Raw genomic sequence first — 18,990 nt, 5'->3', positions numbered from 1 at the left:
TTTCCCAACAAACAGAGTGAGCAAAAAGGAAGGCTTATGGTAACTAGACAGTTAATACTAGCTCCGCTGTGCTGTATTAAAGCAATATGGAGTATCACTATGCTAGCGTTAACTGGATCTAAATTGGTTGATTTTGCTTTCCCCATATCATATTCATCAAAATTCTGTTAAAATATACAGAATATATATGTATAAGCTTTGAATGCAAACAAGGTGGATTGAAAGGCAGGCAGTGGATCAAGGCATTTGGAAAATAGGCAAATATGGATGAGTTGAACATATATGAACGAAATGAAGCCCTTATTCCAAAGATAAATTACCTCACTTTGTAAATGTTACAAGGAGAGATTCTGAAATTAGGTCATCTCTAAATGAAGCTGTAGGCCCCAGTCAGATAGAGTGTGTTTTAGCAGCCTGGGGAGCTTTTTGTAATTGTTTTCAATGCGTGTGGAGTGTTCAGCATGCTATACATACATTGCTAAATATCTTGTATTCTTCTGCTCTGTGCAAATAAATGTTTGCAGGAGCAGTCTGAATGCCTCGAGTATAATTATCGTTTTCGTTTTTTCCCGTTATCCAATCAGATGACTGGAGAAGAAGCTCTTCTGTACAGGAGATGTTCCTTAAGACTCTTAGCTAATGTGACTTTATTTATAAATATCTTTTAAACTGCTGCTACTTATGTGCCCTTTTATGCTGCTGTTGCCGTGTGCCAAATGTATTTGTTTTTTCTAAGTACTTATTTATTTTTATATTCCTGTATTTTACTTGCGTAGGGTGGACTAGCAAAGTAAGATTTTCATTGTACGGTGTAACTGTTTACTGTGCCTATGACAATACATATCTTGAATCTTGAATCTTTACCAATCATAGCTAACATGAACAGAACACAGTCTCGAGTAGAAATCGTGAAATACTTGACATTTTAGATAAGATTGTTTTCATTTACTTAAACAATTCATGCTTTGTTTTAAGCTAAGCACTCATTCAGTGGTTGCCTAGAAAGAATAATGAAAGGTGCCAGTAAATTCTTTAACATTTCAACACAGCGTGCACGCACACACACACACGCACGCACGCACACACGCACGCACGCACGCACGCACGCACGCACACACACACACACACACACACACACACACACACACACACACACACACACACACACAGCACTAAATTACATCTATCTGAATGAGTTCCTTCCATTTCCACTGTGTTGTTATTGATCGTACTTAAACTGCCCCACTCCTGTTGACTTGTACCAGGAAATTGGCTTCATATTGAGACTGTCACAGCAAGGGTGCGTTTCACTTTGGGCCCTGAGGGTGCGGGGGAGACGTTACACAAGAGGAATCAATCTTCAGTGCCTGGCATTGGCTTGTTCCTGTAAAGGTTTTTTTGTTGTTAGTATTTCTGTTTTTTAAATTAGTACAGTAGTACTGTTAGCTGTGGTGGCACAGTGGCTAAGCACTTTAGATCAGGTTAAAACTCCATCCTGCCCTTCCTTCAGAAGGACACTGGATCCCTGGCAGTTTCATAGCAGCTATTCTAGTTGGTCGTGACCTCTGACCTCTTTGTGAAGGGGACTACATTACATTACATTACATTGCATTTAGCTGACGTTTTTATCCAAAGCGACTTACAATAAGTGCGTTCGACCAACAAAGTACAAACTTGAAGAAAACAGAATCATATAAGTACATCAGGTTTCATAGAGCTAAAACATTTCAAGTGCTACTCAACTGGCTTTAGATAAGCCAGTCCTTTATTAGTATACAAGTGCTTTGTTAATAGTTCCATCGCTCGAAGTGGAGTCGAAAGAGATGAGTTTTCAGTCTGCGCCGGAAGATGTGTAAGCTTTCTGCTGTCCTGATGTCAATGGGGAGCTCATTCCACCATTTTGGAGCCAGGATAGCAAACCCACGTGTTTTTGCTGATGGGAACTTGAGTCCCCCTCGCAGTGAGGGTGCAGCGAGCTGTTTGGCTGATGCAGAGTGGAGTGCACGTGCTGGGGTGTACGGTTTTAACCATGTCCTGGATGTAGGAAGGGTCAGATCCATTCGTAGCATGGTACGCAAGGATTAAGCGCACAAAAGATTAATAGTGATGAGATGCATCAACGTGTAGACATTGTGGTTTTCTGCAGACAGCCCCTTTAAACTTTGTTTCATTTGATAACATGAGATGAATTTGTTATGGGGAAAAAGCTTTATTTTTCTCCTGATTCAAAAAGGAACTGAGTAAAATACATCCAGTGTTCCAACAGAGAGTATAGATTTCTTCACATACAGTACGTTTATACGGTTATTTTTGCAACAGCATGTTCACACTTTTGACTATGCTTGCTACTTAAATCCAGGAGGGGACAAATACTCTGCCTACCATGTTCAGAAAGAAAGAGTACAGTAACCCGAAGATGCTTTGTCCCCTTTGGACGAATAAATATATGAGTGGGTATCCATTTAGTTTGCTCTAAAGAAATAAGGATGTGCAGCATATCGTAGGGTAGCTTGCCATGCAGGACAGAAAGAAGAATACTGCTAGCAGGTAAACGGAATATTTTAATATATATTTTGAAAGAAATAAAGGAAATGCATTCATGACATTTGTTATGGTATAACAATGTGTTTCGAAAAGTAACACTAAAATAAAATGTTGTTTACAAGAAAACTCTACAGGGCCCTTTCTAATACGCTGAATATAATGGCCTTCATACAAATATTTTGATACAGTAAGTTAACCAACACTTTTCCATATTGCCTGGAAACTGAAAAACATGAACCTTTACACATTTTATTCACGAAAGGATGGGACTTGAGATGCACATCAGTTGCAGAGTAATCTGTGTATTCAGAGTTTAAGATGTGTTCATGTTATTTTACTAATCCGGCTTTACTTTACCAAGACATTGAACCACATGTACAATAACCCTTTTTTCCCCCCGTCTACCAGGAATAAAACAAAAACAAATATGTTGCATGTTGTGTCCTAAAAGGTGCTAAGTTCCCAACAGATCCTACAACATTCCGTAAACAGAAAGTGATATTTTAAAAAGCCTTCACACTGTGATGAGTGTCTCATTATGCTCTGTTGCAACACAAATCCTCCAAGATTTCAGATTATAATGATGATTCAAGATGGATCCCTTGCTGTGAAAAATACCCCCACGTTTACCTCCACACATAATTATAATTTCCTTCTTACTTTTTAGATGTTGTTCGTATTTTCAACACTCTTGAGCAATGATTTTTTAATCCATGTTTCCACTGACTTAATGTTCAATCACAAATAAAAATATCAACTGGTTTACTTTAATGTCTTTCCCTTAAATGCACTGCGGGCATCAATGTAGACCAATATACATCAGTTCAAATCGAGCTGTGTTATGTACAGAGTTAAAAAGAAAACCTACAAAATGATTAAGTATGTGTCTTCTTCAGATAAGCTTGTCTAATTTGTTGTGTTTCTGAATAGGCATGTGTGATACTTTGCAGATGTGTGTGTTGAAATGAATACAAGAATAGTTCCCCTGTATGTGTTCTCTCTGTGTGGAATCTGAACACGTACCTTGAGAACGTCCACGTCTGTCGAGCTGCAGGTGACAGAGTTGTCCACCTCCCTCACCTGCCCGTCGGTTTCTACGGTAACCAGTTTGATGGGCATTGCGACGCGCCGACCTGTGAGAATGGCTGTGTTCACCACCTCTGTGTCCTACAGAGAGGAAGAAAGAGAGAGAAAACGTTGCTATAAAAAAGTAAATAGAAAAAGAAACTTCTTGAACTTGCAGTTTGTTCCTGTTGGTACTGATTAATAGTCTACAAAGTATTTTTTTATAATATTATTCTATTACCACAGCCCTGAAATCAACATTTGTAAAGCTTGAAAGAGCTGGTGGTCTCTTTTTGCAGACATAACAAAGATTAGGATTTAGATTACATTTTCAATATTTTATTTTTTCTCAAACAAGACTTGAGTTAATTAAATTATTGTGAGCTTCTTTATGATGCATTTATCCTAATGATTTTTTGTTGACAAATGTGTTTTCTCATTATTTCTCCATCATATTCCCCCCAATAGTGTTTCTATTGACACCTAACTATGGGAGATTTAGCATATTTCTGGTGATGGATGCAGCACGGGAGACAGGAATAAACAAGTAGCGAAGACCAGGGGAGAGATTTAAAGGAAGGAGAAAGAGAAAGCGTTGTGATTATAAACTCCGCGATTAATGTAATCAGCATGATTAAGTTTGATTAGATCCTTCCAATGAAAATAGCACAAACAAACCAGCCCACACACACACACACACACACACACACACACACACACACACACACACACACACACACACACACACACACACACACACACACACACACACACACACACACACACACACACACACACACACACACACACACACACACACACACACACACACACACACACACACACACACACACACACACCTCAGAATGCAATCTGCCAACGTCAATCTTGATTATTTGGCATTGAGTTTCCAAGGGGGCATTTATCACCGCCAACGCACTCGCACAGGCCTGATTATGGGGGGTTACTCCGGGCCCACTGTTTCTGGATGGCAAGTATGTCTGTGTGAATCTGCTATTTAACTCTGGTGGAATTCAGCTGAGCGTACAGGATGCCAACCGAGGCGATGAAGAGGAAAGCGCAGAAGAAGTGTTTCGCAATGTCCACAGTGAATGCATTCAGACACAATTTGCTTTTACATTGTTTCAATCCTAAATGTTCTGCCCCTTGGGTTAACATGAATGTTTTTTTTTGTATCTTTGAGAGGGTTTTTGCACTTTGGGTTTTTTACTTTTTAACTGGCAGATATTTAACTGAAGAGAAACATATCATGCTGATTTTCAGATTCACTTGCTTTAATGTCCAAAAAACTATAATATATGATCATACTTTTATTCTGAGAGGTCCTGATTAATCTGGCATTTGTGTTACTTTTCAATTATGTATGCATGTTTTGTTTGGGATACATTTACCTCTGTATGTCTCAATAAATAAATAATATGTTTATTCGTCACATAAATGTTGTGTTAATCTAGTTATGTAAATTGCATTTCAACATTGCTGTCAGCAAGGACAGACGTAAACACATTATAGCAGGATAAGAGATGAAAACCATTAATGATGTATGTAAAAAATACATGTAAAACACATGAACAGACATAGTTGCACATGCTTTGTATTAAATCCCACATAACAAACCAGAAACAGAAGACAGAGCAAACAATGTTGCTTATCTCACAAGTGAAAATAGCACATCAGGGCAGAGAAACACACTCACAGACATGTACACACACATAACACAAATGCCCCTAACAAGAAAGGACCTCTAAGGCACACACACTCACACTTAGCACGACACTCAAGGGTTTGAGTGCATGTGACCAGCGACCAGTGGCCTAATGCCCTATTCTTCTCTGCCACACACCACTGTGACCTTTACCTGATGAGATCTCTCAAACACACATATACACACAAACACAGGCTAACACACACACACACACACACACACACACACACACACACACACACACACACACACACACACACACACACACACACACACACACACACACACACACACACACACACACACACACACACACACACACACACACACACACACACACACACACACACACACACAGAGCTACCATTATATGTGTTCCTCTCTTTTTCTTAAACTCTGCTCAGTCTTCTGAAATCAGAAATAGATAGAAGATAGTTTTGCAGGTTCAAGGTGAGATGCAGGTGAGGAGGAGACATGGGGACAAACAGGATTAAAAGCATAGAAAGATGAAAGAAGTTGCGCAGGAGAGGAAGATGAAGGGCACGTAAAAAATAGAGGTGCAGAGAAAGAATAATGACAATTTTGCCTTGGGGGGAGGAAAGCAGATGGGGGGATAGCAAAATTAAGAAGTGTTTTGTTAGTATGTAGCTATATCGTGAATGTATATTAAAATGTGTGTGTGTGTGTGTGTGTGTGTGTGTGTGTGTGTGTGTGTGTGTGTGTGTGTGTGTGTGTGTGTGTGTGTGTGTGTGTGTGTGTGTGTGTGTGTGTGTGTGTGTGTGTGTGTGTGTGTGTGTGTGTGTATCCCGGGGCAGTAGTCTCTTGGAGGCTAGTAGTGCTACAGATATCATCATGTTTCCATCTCTGCTTTTGCACCACAGGCTAAAAGAAACAACAACAAGCGGGGAAACGTGTAGTTTTTGTAAATAGACCAAATTTTATTGCTCCCTCCTGCAAAAACCTTACATTATTGTATTGCTTTAACTAGAGGCTGGGTAAAAGTAGCAGCTAATAAGTACTTTTACTTTGCGTGTTCAGTTTTTCTCTATCTGTATTAAGGTTGTACCAGCAGAGATGTTTTTGTACAGAATCCTAATAGTGGCAGAAATGGTTAAAAGCAAAAAACGCCACCAAAGATGTACAATTCACAAGCAAGTAGAGAATCCATCTTCACCACAAGGATGTGGTTTTTAACTCGAAGATTTGAGGGAACACTTAAAATTGGTGAGCAATGCTAGTAATTCATAATGCTAACATTAGATCTTTGCGGGCTAACTAGTGCTAGCATGTTACCTTTTGGAGAGCAAGTTAACAGATATGAAACAATAATAAAACAACCCTTACATCACAAAGCGTAAATAAGTGCAGAACAAATGATGCTGTGCTACTTTGGGCCTCAACTTACCACTCAAAGGGATTTCTTTGAAGCACTTGTGAAAAATAACCGGTCTGTTTGCACAGGTTAACGCACATCAGCTGACCTGAGTTTGTGACGTGTTGAACACGACAAACACTATTGTTGGTGAATAAGCATCTCCAACATTTAGAGGTGATTAAATGATATCCCTTTTTAATCTGATTCCCTGAGGAGAGTCAGATAACAAATAATACAATACTGCTAATGGTAACAGCAAGAGATTAACCTGTGACAGTCATCTTATATGAGTAGGTTGAATGGATGTTGACTGCATGTTCAGCAAACCTGCCTTATTAGCTAAATGGTAAATGGACTGTACTTATATAGCGCTTTATCCAGTCTTTAAGACCCCTCAAAGCGCTTTACATACTACATGTCATTCACCCATTCACACCCATTCATACAGAGCAGTGTACCTTACTCTATAGGACCTAACATTCATACACATTCACACACCGTTGGCCATGCCATCGGGAGCAACTCAGGGTTAAGTATCTTGCCCAAGGATACATCGACATGTTGACTGCATGGGCTGGGATCGAACCCACAACCTTCTGGTTGAAAGACGACTGCACTCCCTCGCAGCCACAGTCGCAATTAGCTATTGCTTTACTCAACAAGCACATCGTTTCATGAACCCTATTAACCTTTATTACAACAAAAAATGGAGTTAACTAGCAAATACATAAACTAATCAGAGAGAGCAGAATAAAAAGAGAAGCAGAGGAAAATGAAACAAAGAGGAAAAAATTGAAATAAAGAGAATGTGGGAAAAAAAGGAGATAAACTAACACAGCAGGAAGCAGAATATTAGAGAGAGTGCAAAGGAGACCAAACGAGTGACAGAGAGAGAAAAAGAGAGCATTTCATGCTTGTCCAAGGGAATTATTAAGTGGCTCGTCAACAGCTGGCTCCCTACTGCCTTCAAAAGCTGCTCCACACTGCACTGAGATAAGCTCAGAGGAGGTGTGTGTGTGTGTGTGTGTTTGTGTGTTTGTGTGCGTGGGAAGGTCTCGTGTGTCAAGTGCTTCTATGTATGAATGAATGCGAGTTCATGTAGGTTCCTGCACACGATTGCATGAGTGAGTCAGAGTGATGTGGAAATAAAGAGGGAAGAGCAATAGAGAATGAATGTGTGTGTGTGTGTGTGTGTGTGTGTGTGTGTGTGTGTGTGTTTGTGTGTGTGTGTGTATGCGCGCGTGTGTGCGCGCGTGCATGTGTGTGTAATCTGTAAACTGGGTCTGATATAAAGTAAAGCAACTAGAGCGAGACCACCCATCACAGTAACACACACACACACACACACACACACACACACACACACACACACACACACACACACACACACACACACACACACACACACACACACACACACACACACACACGCACACACAGTGTTGTAAAAGAGTTGAATCAGTGAAAAAACTGGAGCTTTCTGCTCTTCAATTCTAACTGTGACTTATAATAAGAGCATGTAAGCAGTTCTCTTTCTGTCTCGCCCTCCTCGTCACTCCATCACTCTCCTCTGTCTCGCTCTGTCTTTCACTCACTCTCTTACACACACACACACACACACACACACACACACACACACACACACACACACACACACACACACACACACACACACACACACACACACACACACACACACACACACACACACACACACACACACACATCACACACACACACACACACACACAGAGACACACACACACACACACACACACACACACACACACACACACACACACACACACACACCCACACACACACACACACACACACACAAACATGGGAATCACTTCCAGTCCATTTGGAACTGCTGCCACCGAGACTGTGTTTTAGACCTTTACACACACTCACACATTTACACACAAACAGAAGCATATCTACCCTATCTACCTTTCTCCTCATTCCTTAAATTGTCAAGTTTCTCATTTGGGGGAAATTGCTTGGAACGTATATACGACTCTGAGTGCCTTTGCTCTTAATGTGACCTTTTCACATTGGTCTGATAACACGGTGGCCTGGGGCTGCGGATTCTGCTACTCTTTCTAAGAAACTAAAATCTTTAAATAGTGTAATTTGAAGAGGAATTCTAAAATCAGGCCTATACAGTAATCCATTTTAAACATAGGTGAGTAACTTTTCCCCATAACATGTCATTAAGATACCTAACTACTTGTCCACATTTATATTGATGTGTGTCTAGCATTCCTATAGGCAGATTGAGTTAAATGAAAAGCATAAATTCATTTATTCTTTGTCCCTATATTCCACGATTGTTATTTACACTCACATATACAGTACTTATGGGCACATACTGACACCATATATACACATTGTTGAAGCCACCAAATGACATAACATATTTTAAAGCCACTTCATTTATTGAGATACCAACAATAATGAATGTGTATAAATGTAAATTGAGTGACCATTTGTATCAGGAAGCTAACACGTTCTCTCCAGTTACCGACCTTGCCCTTTTTTCGTTATTTACAAATTACTGTTTTAATCTCTCAGTAAGCATAAACATAAAAAAAAAAAAATGTGGGATCGAGCAAAGAAAACATCAAATAAGAAAGAGGAATACTATAAAAAGACTGTTGTAGAAGAAGAAAGGGTTGTGAGAGGAATGGAAAAGAGAAGCAGGGTTCAAGGATAAGGGAAAGGAGAGAAAGGCAGTGTTGTCATTAGGAACCTTCCCTTATGTCTTGACACACGTAGAGCTAAAGGATGGGCTACAGGTTAAGTAACAGTTTGTTGGATGTTTTATTGAGGGTTTGACCAGGGGCAAATCTGTGAAATACTACATAGTGTGTTCATCTAAATGTATGTACAGTAAGTGAGAGAGCAGGGCAGAATGACAAAGAGGGAGACAGACATACATAAAGAAACATAAGCATTTAGTAGAAGAATGTGGCCAAAATACAGCTTCAGCATCAGCTTTCTTTGGATGCTCATTATACTGCTTTTCCATGTGTATTGTAGGATTCTCCTCACCTCAACATGACATTGCTGGTTTATGTTTCTGTATCTAGTTAATCCAGAGTAAGACACCAGCATTATAGAAAGCGTATGTGTATGTGTGTGTGTGTGTGTGTGTGTGTGTGTGTGTGTGTGTGTGTGTGTGTGTGTGTGTGTATGTGTGTGTGTGTGTGTTTGTGTGTGTGTGTGTGTGTGGTGTGTGTGTGTGTGTGTGCGTGCGTGCGTGCGTGCGTGCGTGCGTGCATGTGTGTGTGTGTGTGTGTGTGTGTGTGTGTGTGTGTGTGTGTGTGTGTGTGTGTGTGTGTACATGAGTTACATAAAGTTAATGTACCATGAATAAACATCTGTACTGAGAGGCCACAGCGAAAAATATAAATAACAGGTCATGCATGCAAGTATGTAAGTACGTACGTACGTTGTTTATTGCATTACATATGGCATTAATAAAGCAATAAAGTCAGTGAAGGTGTGCATGTGTGCAAATCAGATGTTCAGGATGTTACTGCTCCAATTGCATTTTCACGGCTGGGTTAACACATTAATTGAAGTTGTTTCAAGTCGAGTTATCTTGCTGCATTGACCTAAACGTGGTTTATGTCTTTTATATAGGTGTCATTTTAATCTAGCAACATATGCAGATATATCCAAAGACATGCTTATATATATATATATATATATGTATAAATAATTTAATATAGATATATATAGGTTTGACTAACAAGTACTACATTTATACATATACAAAGTGTATATTAACTTCAATAACTATCATGAACCGGACTTTTCTTTTAATATGTGTTTTATTTTATTTCCCTTTAAAGCTATTTATTTTTGTTTCACTCTGCTATCACTTTTGTCCAACCTGTATATGCACAAAGTGATTTCTGTGTGAGCACCTCGGTGCCTGCTCGTGTGTGTGTGAGTGCGTGCGTGCTTGCGTGCGTGCGTGCGTGTGTGCGTGTGTGTGTGTGTGTGTGTGTGTGTGTGTGTGTGAGGGCTCAGCTGTGAAAGGAAAATTAGTTGAAGGCACTTAGCTGCAATTTACCACAGACCCATTAAACAGTTTGGTGTATCGTACTTTCTATGTAATTGTGTGTGTTTGTGCCGGTGTGTATGTGCGTGCCTACTGTAAATTTGCGCTGTGGCCCTGCACAGTATTTTAAATGTACAAGCCTTAATATACTGCCCAGCACATGCTCACTAAGAAATCCAAGTATTCACCTACACACACTGAGTTTGGGTAGTTATAATTCCCATGTGACGGTATTAAATGAACACATTTTACTTTAGATGTAGCCGAAAGAAAAACGTGAAAATACGGGCAGTGACATCAGTTGCGATAAAGACAAATAAATAAAGCTAAAGCATTTGGAACAAAACTGTTAAACTGATAAGAAATGACCTTCATCCTTATTATCATCACCGTTTTCTTGTACAAATAGAAAGCAGGAAATAAAGCTTGGCCACTAACCAGAGAAATGTAGAAAAAGGAAACAGTTCAGAGAAGCTAAAAATGATTTTATTATATCCAAACAGTTACATCCTACAATCCAACATTAAGCCAATCATGTCCATGATCATTTTCAGTTATTTCTATAATTATTTACACATTTACACACCTAAAATTGTTGTTTGGAAAAACCTCTACTCACTAGCCTACAGTAAGTGGCATGCAGTAATGCCCACACTGAATTGTTTCACTTCACCATGTTGGTTCTGTTTCAGTCCTCATATGTCTCCCTTTCTCTTCTTGGAGAGACTCAGAGAAGTTCTGGAAATAGCTTGTTTAGCATTTGGTCTTGTTGAAGTAAATGAACCTCGACTTCAACTGATATTGTAATTCAGCAGAGCTGCTGCGCGCCGCCACATAAGTCAATACTGTTTAAGAGAGACTGTCTTTCTAATGTGAAAACTGTTGCCTCATCAGTTTCTCACATCTATGAACACAGACAGCCTGCACAAGTGTTTGTCAGTATGCGGTTGTCTTTGAGTGTTTAGATAAAGAAAAGTAAAAGTGTGCACATAGAAGAATGGAAAAGTATTTTGAGTGTCTGATGCAGCACATTGTATGCACCACTCTCTTAACTAGTGATAGCCATAGATGTGTTGCTGTTAGTATAATATAATGAATGACATATTACAATGAAAGAGTAACATCATGCTGCCACATTAATTGTTGTACAGCATTATCTCTTTCCATTTGGTAAAGGTTACATTTTGTACCTATGCAAAAGAAGGTAAGGTAACATTGAAGCATTATTTGACCACAAGAGCCTCGCTAAGAAATAATCTGGTTTCCTAGACTGCAAACTGGACACAGTCACAGTTGACAGCTGGCCTGTTATAGCTAGTAAATCAATAAGTCTCAGTGGTAATGAAATCCCGTAACCTAAAATCCAATTATTTAACCAGTACTACCTGTGCTGTGACACTGAAAGTCAGAAAATGCTTTGTCGTCATTTTTAAGACAAGATCCCTGAGGGCACAAAATCCCAAACTGACTGAGACTAAGTTCAATCACTCCAACATCATTCCACAACAATTATGCATAAATGTAGGTCCTGTGTTTGCCAGTCTAACAGTTCTTCTAAGCAGCTAACATCAGTAAAGTTAATTACTTTCTCCCAGAAAGCCCTTCTTTGTCTGCCTGTACTCATTATCTATTCAACCATACCTGGCGGGAAAAAAAATTCTGATTACCAGCTGTGCATGTCCTTCTCTCTGCTGGTTCTGTTTGCTTACCTGATTCAAACCTGCCAACTGATGTGCCAATAAGGCGCATTTTAACCTAGCTGGTTGTCCTGATAAATCTCCTTTTGGGTGCATTCCTGTCCACCAAAGTTGTGCCAGTTGTGGTAGGGATCTAATTAGGGGAATACTTGCTCCAAAACACAAATCCAGTTTCCAGTTTACTTGTTTGTACCACAGTCTGTTAAAAAGAAAAGGCTCAATGTGAGACAGAAACACTGAATGGAAAGGAGAATGGAAAGGTTGAAGAAAGACAGAGAAAGATTGGGAAAAAAGAAGGATGTGGAAGAGAGATGATGGAGTGATGAGAGAAAAATAACTCTATACAAAGGCTATAGAAGAAGAGGGATAGGAGAAGGGTGGGGAAATGTGAACACAGGAAAAGGAAGATCATGAGGTCTAAATACTGAAGAGGAGGAGAAAAGGAGGGAGAGAGAGACAGACGAGGGAGGTGACAGCTGGGCGAGCTGCCTAGACAAGATAGAGGTTTTGGACCGTGTGTGTGAGCGAGTGGATGTGTGTGTGTGTGTGTGTGTGTGTGTGTGTGTGTGTGTGTGCGCGCGTGTGTGTGTGTGTGTGTGTGTGTGTGTGTGTGTGTGTGTGTGTGTGTGTGTGTGTGTGTGTGTGTGTGTGTGTGTGTGTGTGTGTGTGTGTGAGTGTGTGTGTGATATGTCAGGGATAAATGGCTATTATCACCATGACAATGTTAATTACAGCCAGACTATTAGGCCTGAGGAGTGCCGGCTCATTTATTTGGGTGCAACACAGTTGTGTGTGGGTGTGTGCATGTTTGAGTGTGTGCCTATAATATTGTTCTTCTTTTTAATACTTGTGAAGTATGTGTATATGTGGTTGTGTGTAGGTCTGTGATTGTGTGTATGGGATTGCATCAAATCTATTTGTTAGACAGAGTAATTACTTCAGGCTTTAGCCAAACGCTTAAATGTTTCTTGTGATCATTACTAGCTGAGCTCCAGCTAAATTCCACTCTCTCTTTCTGAGTTATTTTAAGACTTTCATAACCCATGTTTTCTCACAACGGAATCAAAAGATGATTAGTGCAGGGTAGGGCATGGTTTCCCCACATTTCCTTGGGAAAGTTATTGATTGAGCTCAAGTGTGTTCACACCGATAACAACACTGTATTCAGTATACAGTAGCTTACATAAATAAACATAAATAGGCTAATTTGTGTGGGATTTAGAAATTGCCAAAAAGATCTTGAACTAGTTAAATCATACTTAAAAAACAACAACATCGTTTTTATCTGATAATTCACTCTTTAATAGTATATGGTTGACCGATTTGTCAATATTAACGACACACACATATGTATATATATATATATATATATATATATATACATATTTAATTCTTTAGGTTTCTCAAATAATATGTGTTAATGATTTCAACCTTAAGGTTACACAAAAGGTTGAGGAAGAAAGACAATATACCTGTGCATATTATTCAAATATGACACCATGGAAATAACTGCTTTGGGTTGTTTTTGTTATGAATGTCACAAGGCTCAGAACCCAAACGCACGACACCAGAAGCAGGTCAGGATTAACAAAGTTTTTAATACAAAGGCAAAAACACAAAACGCTCACTAGGAGGATCGAAACTGAGAAACTATAAGACCAAAAACGCTAAACAAAACATCTACTTGGATTATCAAAAATGTAACACAAAGAGTCTACCACAAATATACTTAGCAAGGTCAAGGGATTACTGGCAGACTTGGTGAGACAAGACGAACTGGCACAGGACAAGGGGAGACGCAGACTATGGCCCTTTCTCATTTCACTAATTTCCCCTCCTCAACTCCTCGACTCCTCGACTCCTCGGTCCTCCGGTAGTGCGCCATCTCATTTCTCTAAATGCACTTCGAGGACCGAGTATCGAGCATCGAGGAGGCTCTCTGGAGGAGCTATAATCGAGGATACACTGATGGGTCCTCCGCGCCAGTCCGCTGATCCTCTGCGGATGTATTTAGTTTAGTAGATATCTACTAAACTAAATACATCTACGAGTGCTCTCATACTTGTTTGATTCTGAAATTGTATATAAATGTCCGCATCTGTAGCCTGTTATTGTCTCATTATACCGCACTGTGAATGAATTAAAAGTAAATATATAAGTCGTCATGAACACATCTGACCATCAGAGGAGAGGAGTTCTCATTTCTCTAACCGCCTGCTGCTTCCCCTCCTCTCTCCTCGGTTCCCCTCCTCAGTCCTCCGCTCGCATCTCCTGTGGGCGGAACTAAGACACGAGGATAGGAGTCGAGGAGGGGACATTAGAGAATTGAGAAGCCTTTAAGGTAATGGGACACAGGTGGAAACAATTAAGGGAGGAGCTGACAATCACACTGGAGGGAAAACACACAAGGGCAGGAAGGGCTCTGAAACGAGAGGGAAAGGTTACTACAAAATAAAACAGGAAGTCACAAGACAAGGCAAAAGACAAAGGACTGAACTAAATGAATTAACTTAACATAAATGTCTAGACACCACAGTTTTGTTGTGGAAGTTTTTTGCTTTAAAAGCATTCATTTTGTCTTTACAGCTTGCGTCTTTAATAATGAAAATGACTGAGACAGAGATGGAGTACTCGAGTCCTGGACTCGGACTCGAGTCAGACTCGAGTGTCAATTTGCGGGACTCGTGACTCGACTCGGACTCGCGCACTGATTGACGCGACTCGGACTTGGACTCGTGAATTCTCGCGTACGCTGACTTGGACTTGGACTCGTGAATTTTTCCCCCCACGATGGCTCGGACTCGACTTGTACATTGACGCTCTGACTTGGACTTGGACTCGGGCTCGTGAATTTTTCCCCCCACGATGACTCGGACTCGACTTGTACATTGACGCTCTGACTTGGACTCGGGCAAGTTTTCTCTGGAGTCTGATGTCCTCTATCCTGGCATGTGCACCTGTGAGGCGAGTTCACGGACTGGGCCCCGCTATTCCAGTCTAGAGATGTCGAGAGACACACCCCGCATTGTGCTGTATGCTTTCACACATTCTGCTTCCACATTGTAAAAGAGCAGCGCAAAATGCTCATTATGTGGAAACAATATTGAAGAGAAGGCTCCGTAACACATTACTCTAAGGATCGAGTTCAGACATATAGGCTGTCTTGAACACTACCATCAGAGTAACGTGATCTAATCAATAAATAAAGATTCAGCTTATAACACGAAAGCACATGGCTACTTAACATGCAGAATGACGTCATTTTGCATGCTAAGTAGCCCAATGCTCCTTTTGGGGCTAAATCTTTATCAGTAAACCGATTTAACCGGTAAAAGTTCCTTCAAAATAAGAGTCCCGATCTTATTACTATCAAAATAAAAGTGCAAAACGAAAACTTTACCATAGGAAAATACTGGCATACAAATATAATCACTTCTCTAAAAGGTAACTCATTTTAAATATAGTTAGACATATTAAAAGTCATTTACAATAATAATAATAATAATAATAATAATAATAATAATAATAATAATAATAATAATAATAATAATAATATTAGTAATAAGCTTTATATTTGTATAGCACCTATTACAAGAATTGTATCCAAACTCGCTTAACAGCAGTTCAATAGACATATTAGTATAACATGACAGGATAAAAGCAATGTAGAGGAGCATCTACATTTCAACACATATATCCACAAAGGTTAATACATGAAGACTTGTGACTCTCACTTGACTTGGACTCTTCTTAGGTGACTCGGACTTGGACTCGAACATAGGTAATGATGACTCGGACTCGGACTCGACTCGGACACTCCTTGGGTGACTCGGACTTGGACTCGGACTCGAACACAGGTAATGATGACTCGGACTCGACTCGGACACTCCTTGGGTGACTCGGACTTGGACTCGGACTCGAACACAGGTAATGATGACTCGGACTCGACTCGGACACTCCTTGGGTGACTCGGACTTGACTACGACTCTCCCTTGATGACTCGGACTTGGGCTCGGACTCGAAGAGTGGTGACTCGAGAGTGACTTGGACTCGTGAATTGGTGACTTGACTACAACACTGGGCTGAGAACACTTAATAGCTGTGTTTCTATCATCAGCTTTGTACTGAAGAAATGTCAACCAATGAAAGAAACATAAAAGAACAGCTTTGTCAATTCTCGATAGCCTATGACTATCAAGGTCAAAAAGAAAACATGTTGCAAAATTATACAGTTAACAGTTTATATATTTTTGACATTATTACAATCATTATGTTGTGTGTGAACAGATATTTCAATCTCAAACGAAACGGCCAACATGTATACATTGTGTTTGATGTGTCAGCGTTTATGGGGCGTAATTGCATGAACTAGCACAGCGTAATCTGTGTTGGCGTTAAGGATTGATGAGAGCTGAGAGCATGGATGGGAGGGCGTTGTTGAAGGTACCGTTGATCCTTGTGTGACTAATTCAACCCCACACTGTGCGATGAAACATGTCCAATTGATAACGTCAAGGCAATAAACTCCCAGCTGGTGGGTGGACTACAGTGTGAGCCTCTGATTGTATCAGGTACCATCTGTAGTGGGAGTGGGAGCTGTGAATTTGAGGCAGGATAGTGTTGTTGAAGAGAAATGTTGTTAAACTTTGTCTTGTCTACTGTAAAAATGATCGTTAACTGGCACATAGTACAATGGGCGCTGCCTTAAAATCGAATTACAATAGCTTTTAAATGTGTCTTATCTCAAAATAAAACAGAATGTGGAATTTAGGCTTGATTGTGACTGAGCAAATACAATGCAATATTGAGTTGCATTAATTACAAAAAACAATATATATACCCAAATACCTTTTGACCAATATGTGAAATATGTAAATACAAAACAACAATGAAAGAGGGAAGATGTTGTTAAAGGGTCAGAACTTGAAACACATTGTTATTTTATTTATTTAACGTTGTCTACCCATAAGGAACAAGCTTACATATTTCAAAATGTATTTGTTGTTGCTCTTATTCCCTCTTTATTTTTGCATTTTAGTGTGTCGATGCTCAAGGGATAAAAAAGAAAAAGTTTGAAAACAGCTTTCAGTCTGTGAAACTGCTTTGTGGCATAGCACTTATCCAGTAACAGAAAGGCCAACTTTAATTTAATGCCAAACTGGTAACGAACATCAGTTTAAAGACTATTGTGTTTAATATATAATTGTTAGAAACAATGATTTCAGTCAGCTAGGAATGTTTTCATTGACTCTTTGTATCATAAAACTCTTCGTACCTGCAGTCAATGTCCTGCTGTCCCCGGCTGTCCCACCTGCCTGTCTATCGCCACACTAATTGATGCTGCTAACGAGATGTTAACGAGCATATGGGGTATCTGGGAGTCAATCACCCCGTTGCTGGGGCAATTAGCACACACCTAACCTACTTCTTCCTGCCCCAATGCCAGCATGGAAAGCAAACGGTTTAATCTATGGACTGACACTCCCTCACATACACACACGCTTGTGTTTGCATCACAAACACACTTAAAAAACACACACACGCACACACACAGGTGCTAATAGGGCCAAATGGATAAGTCTTCTTGGGGACAGCGTTTAGATTTGCCAGTGGTAATTATGCAACAAGCTAATTAGAGCAGGTAATTATCCAGAGCGGCTGCTGTTGTTGTAAGCCCTGCCTTAAACACAGATTAAAGGGTAGTATGTATAGGTATAAATATAGGGGCCTACACTATGTGTTTTATATATTTATATTGATATGTGAGTTTGTATTTTTAATGTATATGAATACATGTGTGTATGTAAACATGTTGTTTTACTATTGCATAGAAGAACACATGTGGGGTTTGACCTTTAAATAATGAGATCAACGTTTTGTAGAAGTTATTTCAAATATTTGATCTGTTATCGTTTTATCAAATAATTACATGTAATCTACATAAATGCCAAGTAATAACAGAAATGTATGACTTTAAATGTCTCTCAATCAAAAGGTTAATATGCAAAATATAATAGAGAAGTAGAACTTTTGAAATGTAATAACTACTTTGAAAGCCATCACCCATAAGCTTATGTGTATGTGTCATTTAATATGTTATTTGACTTTTTCTCTAAACTTTATTGAAACTACATTACAGAGTAAACACACTGTGTATTTCACATACAACAGATCTCATCATAGTTAGAATTAGATCCATATTCCTAAAAAGCACCACTGCTAACTGACCTTATATAAGTTATTCATGAAGACGTCAACATTAATTAATTAAAGAATATTATTTTTAATGTTTTTGTGTATTAGATTATGTACTCTAATCCCTGCATATATTTATAGGATTCTTTATTTTTTGATCATCTAACATCTAATTTGTTCCACTGAGGCACCTAGGGCCAGTCCAAATGGATAAGGGCATCAGCTAAATGCCTGAAATACAAAATGGAAATGTAAAAAGCAGCTGGCATTTCGCTCTCCTCTTCACACATATATGAAATGAAAGAGTGCAGAG

At 39.5% G+C, this 18,990-nt stretch overlaps 1 protein-coding gene across 1 annotated transcript in view; it reads right to left on the bottom strand.

The window, feature by feature from the left end:
• The window catches only part of LOC307043150 (transmembrane protein 132C), a 264,602-nt gene that overhangs the window by 44,818 nt on the left and 200,794 nt on the right, over window positions 1-18,990 (bottom strand). The window contains exon 6 of the mRNA XM_079687429.1: window positions 3,568-3,711. Within this exon, the coding sequence (XP_079543555.1) occupies window positions 3,568-3,711 (144 nt within the window). The remainder of the gene's footprint in view (window positions 1-3,567; window positions 3,712-18,990) is intronic.

This window comes from Notothenia rossii (genome assembly GCF_949606895.1).
Source record: "Notothenia rossii genome assembly, chromosome: 6".
NCBI classification, from domain to species: domain Eukaryota; kingdom Metazoa; phylum Chordata; class Actinopteri; order Perciformes; family Nototheniidae; genus Notothenia; species Notothenia rossii.
This window is presented reverse-complemented; position numbering and strand designations above follow the sequence as displayed.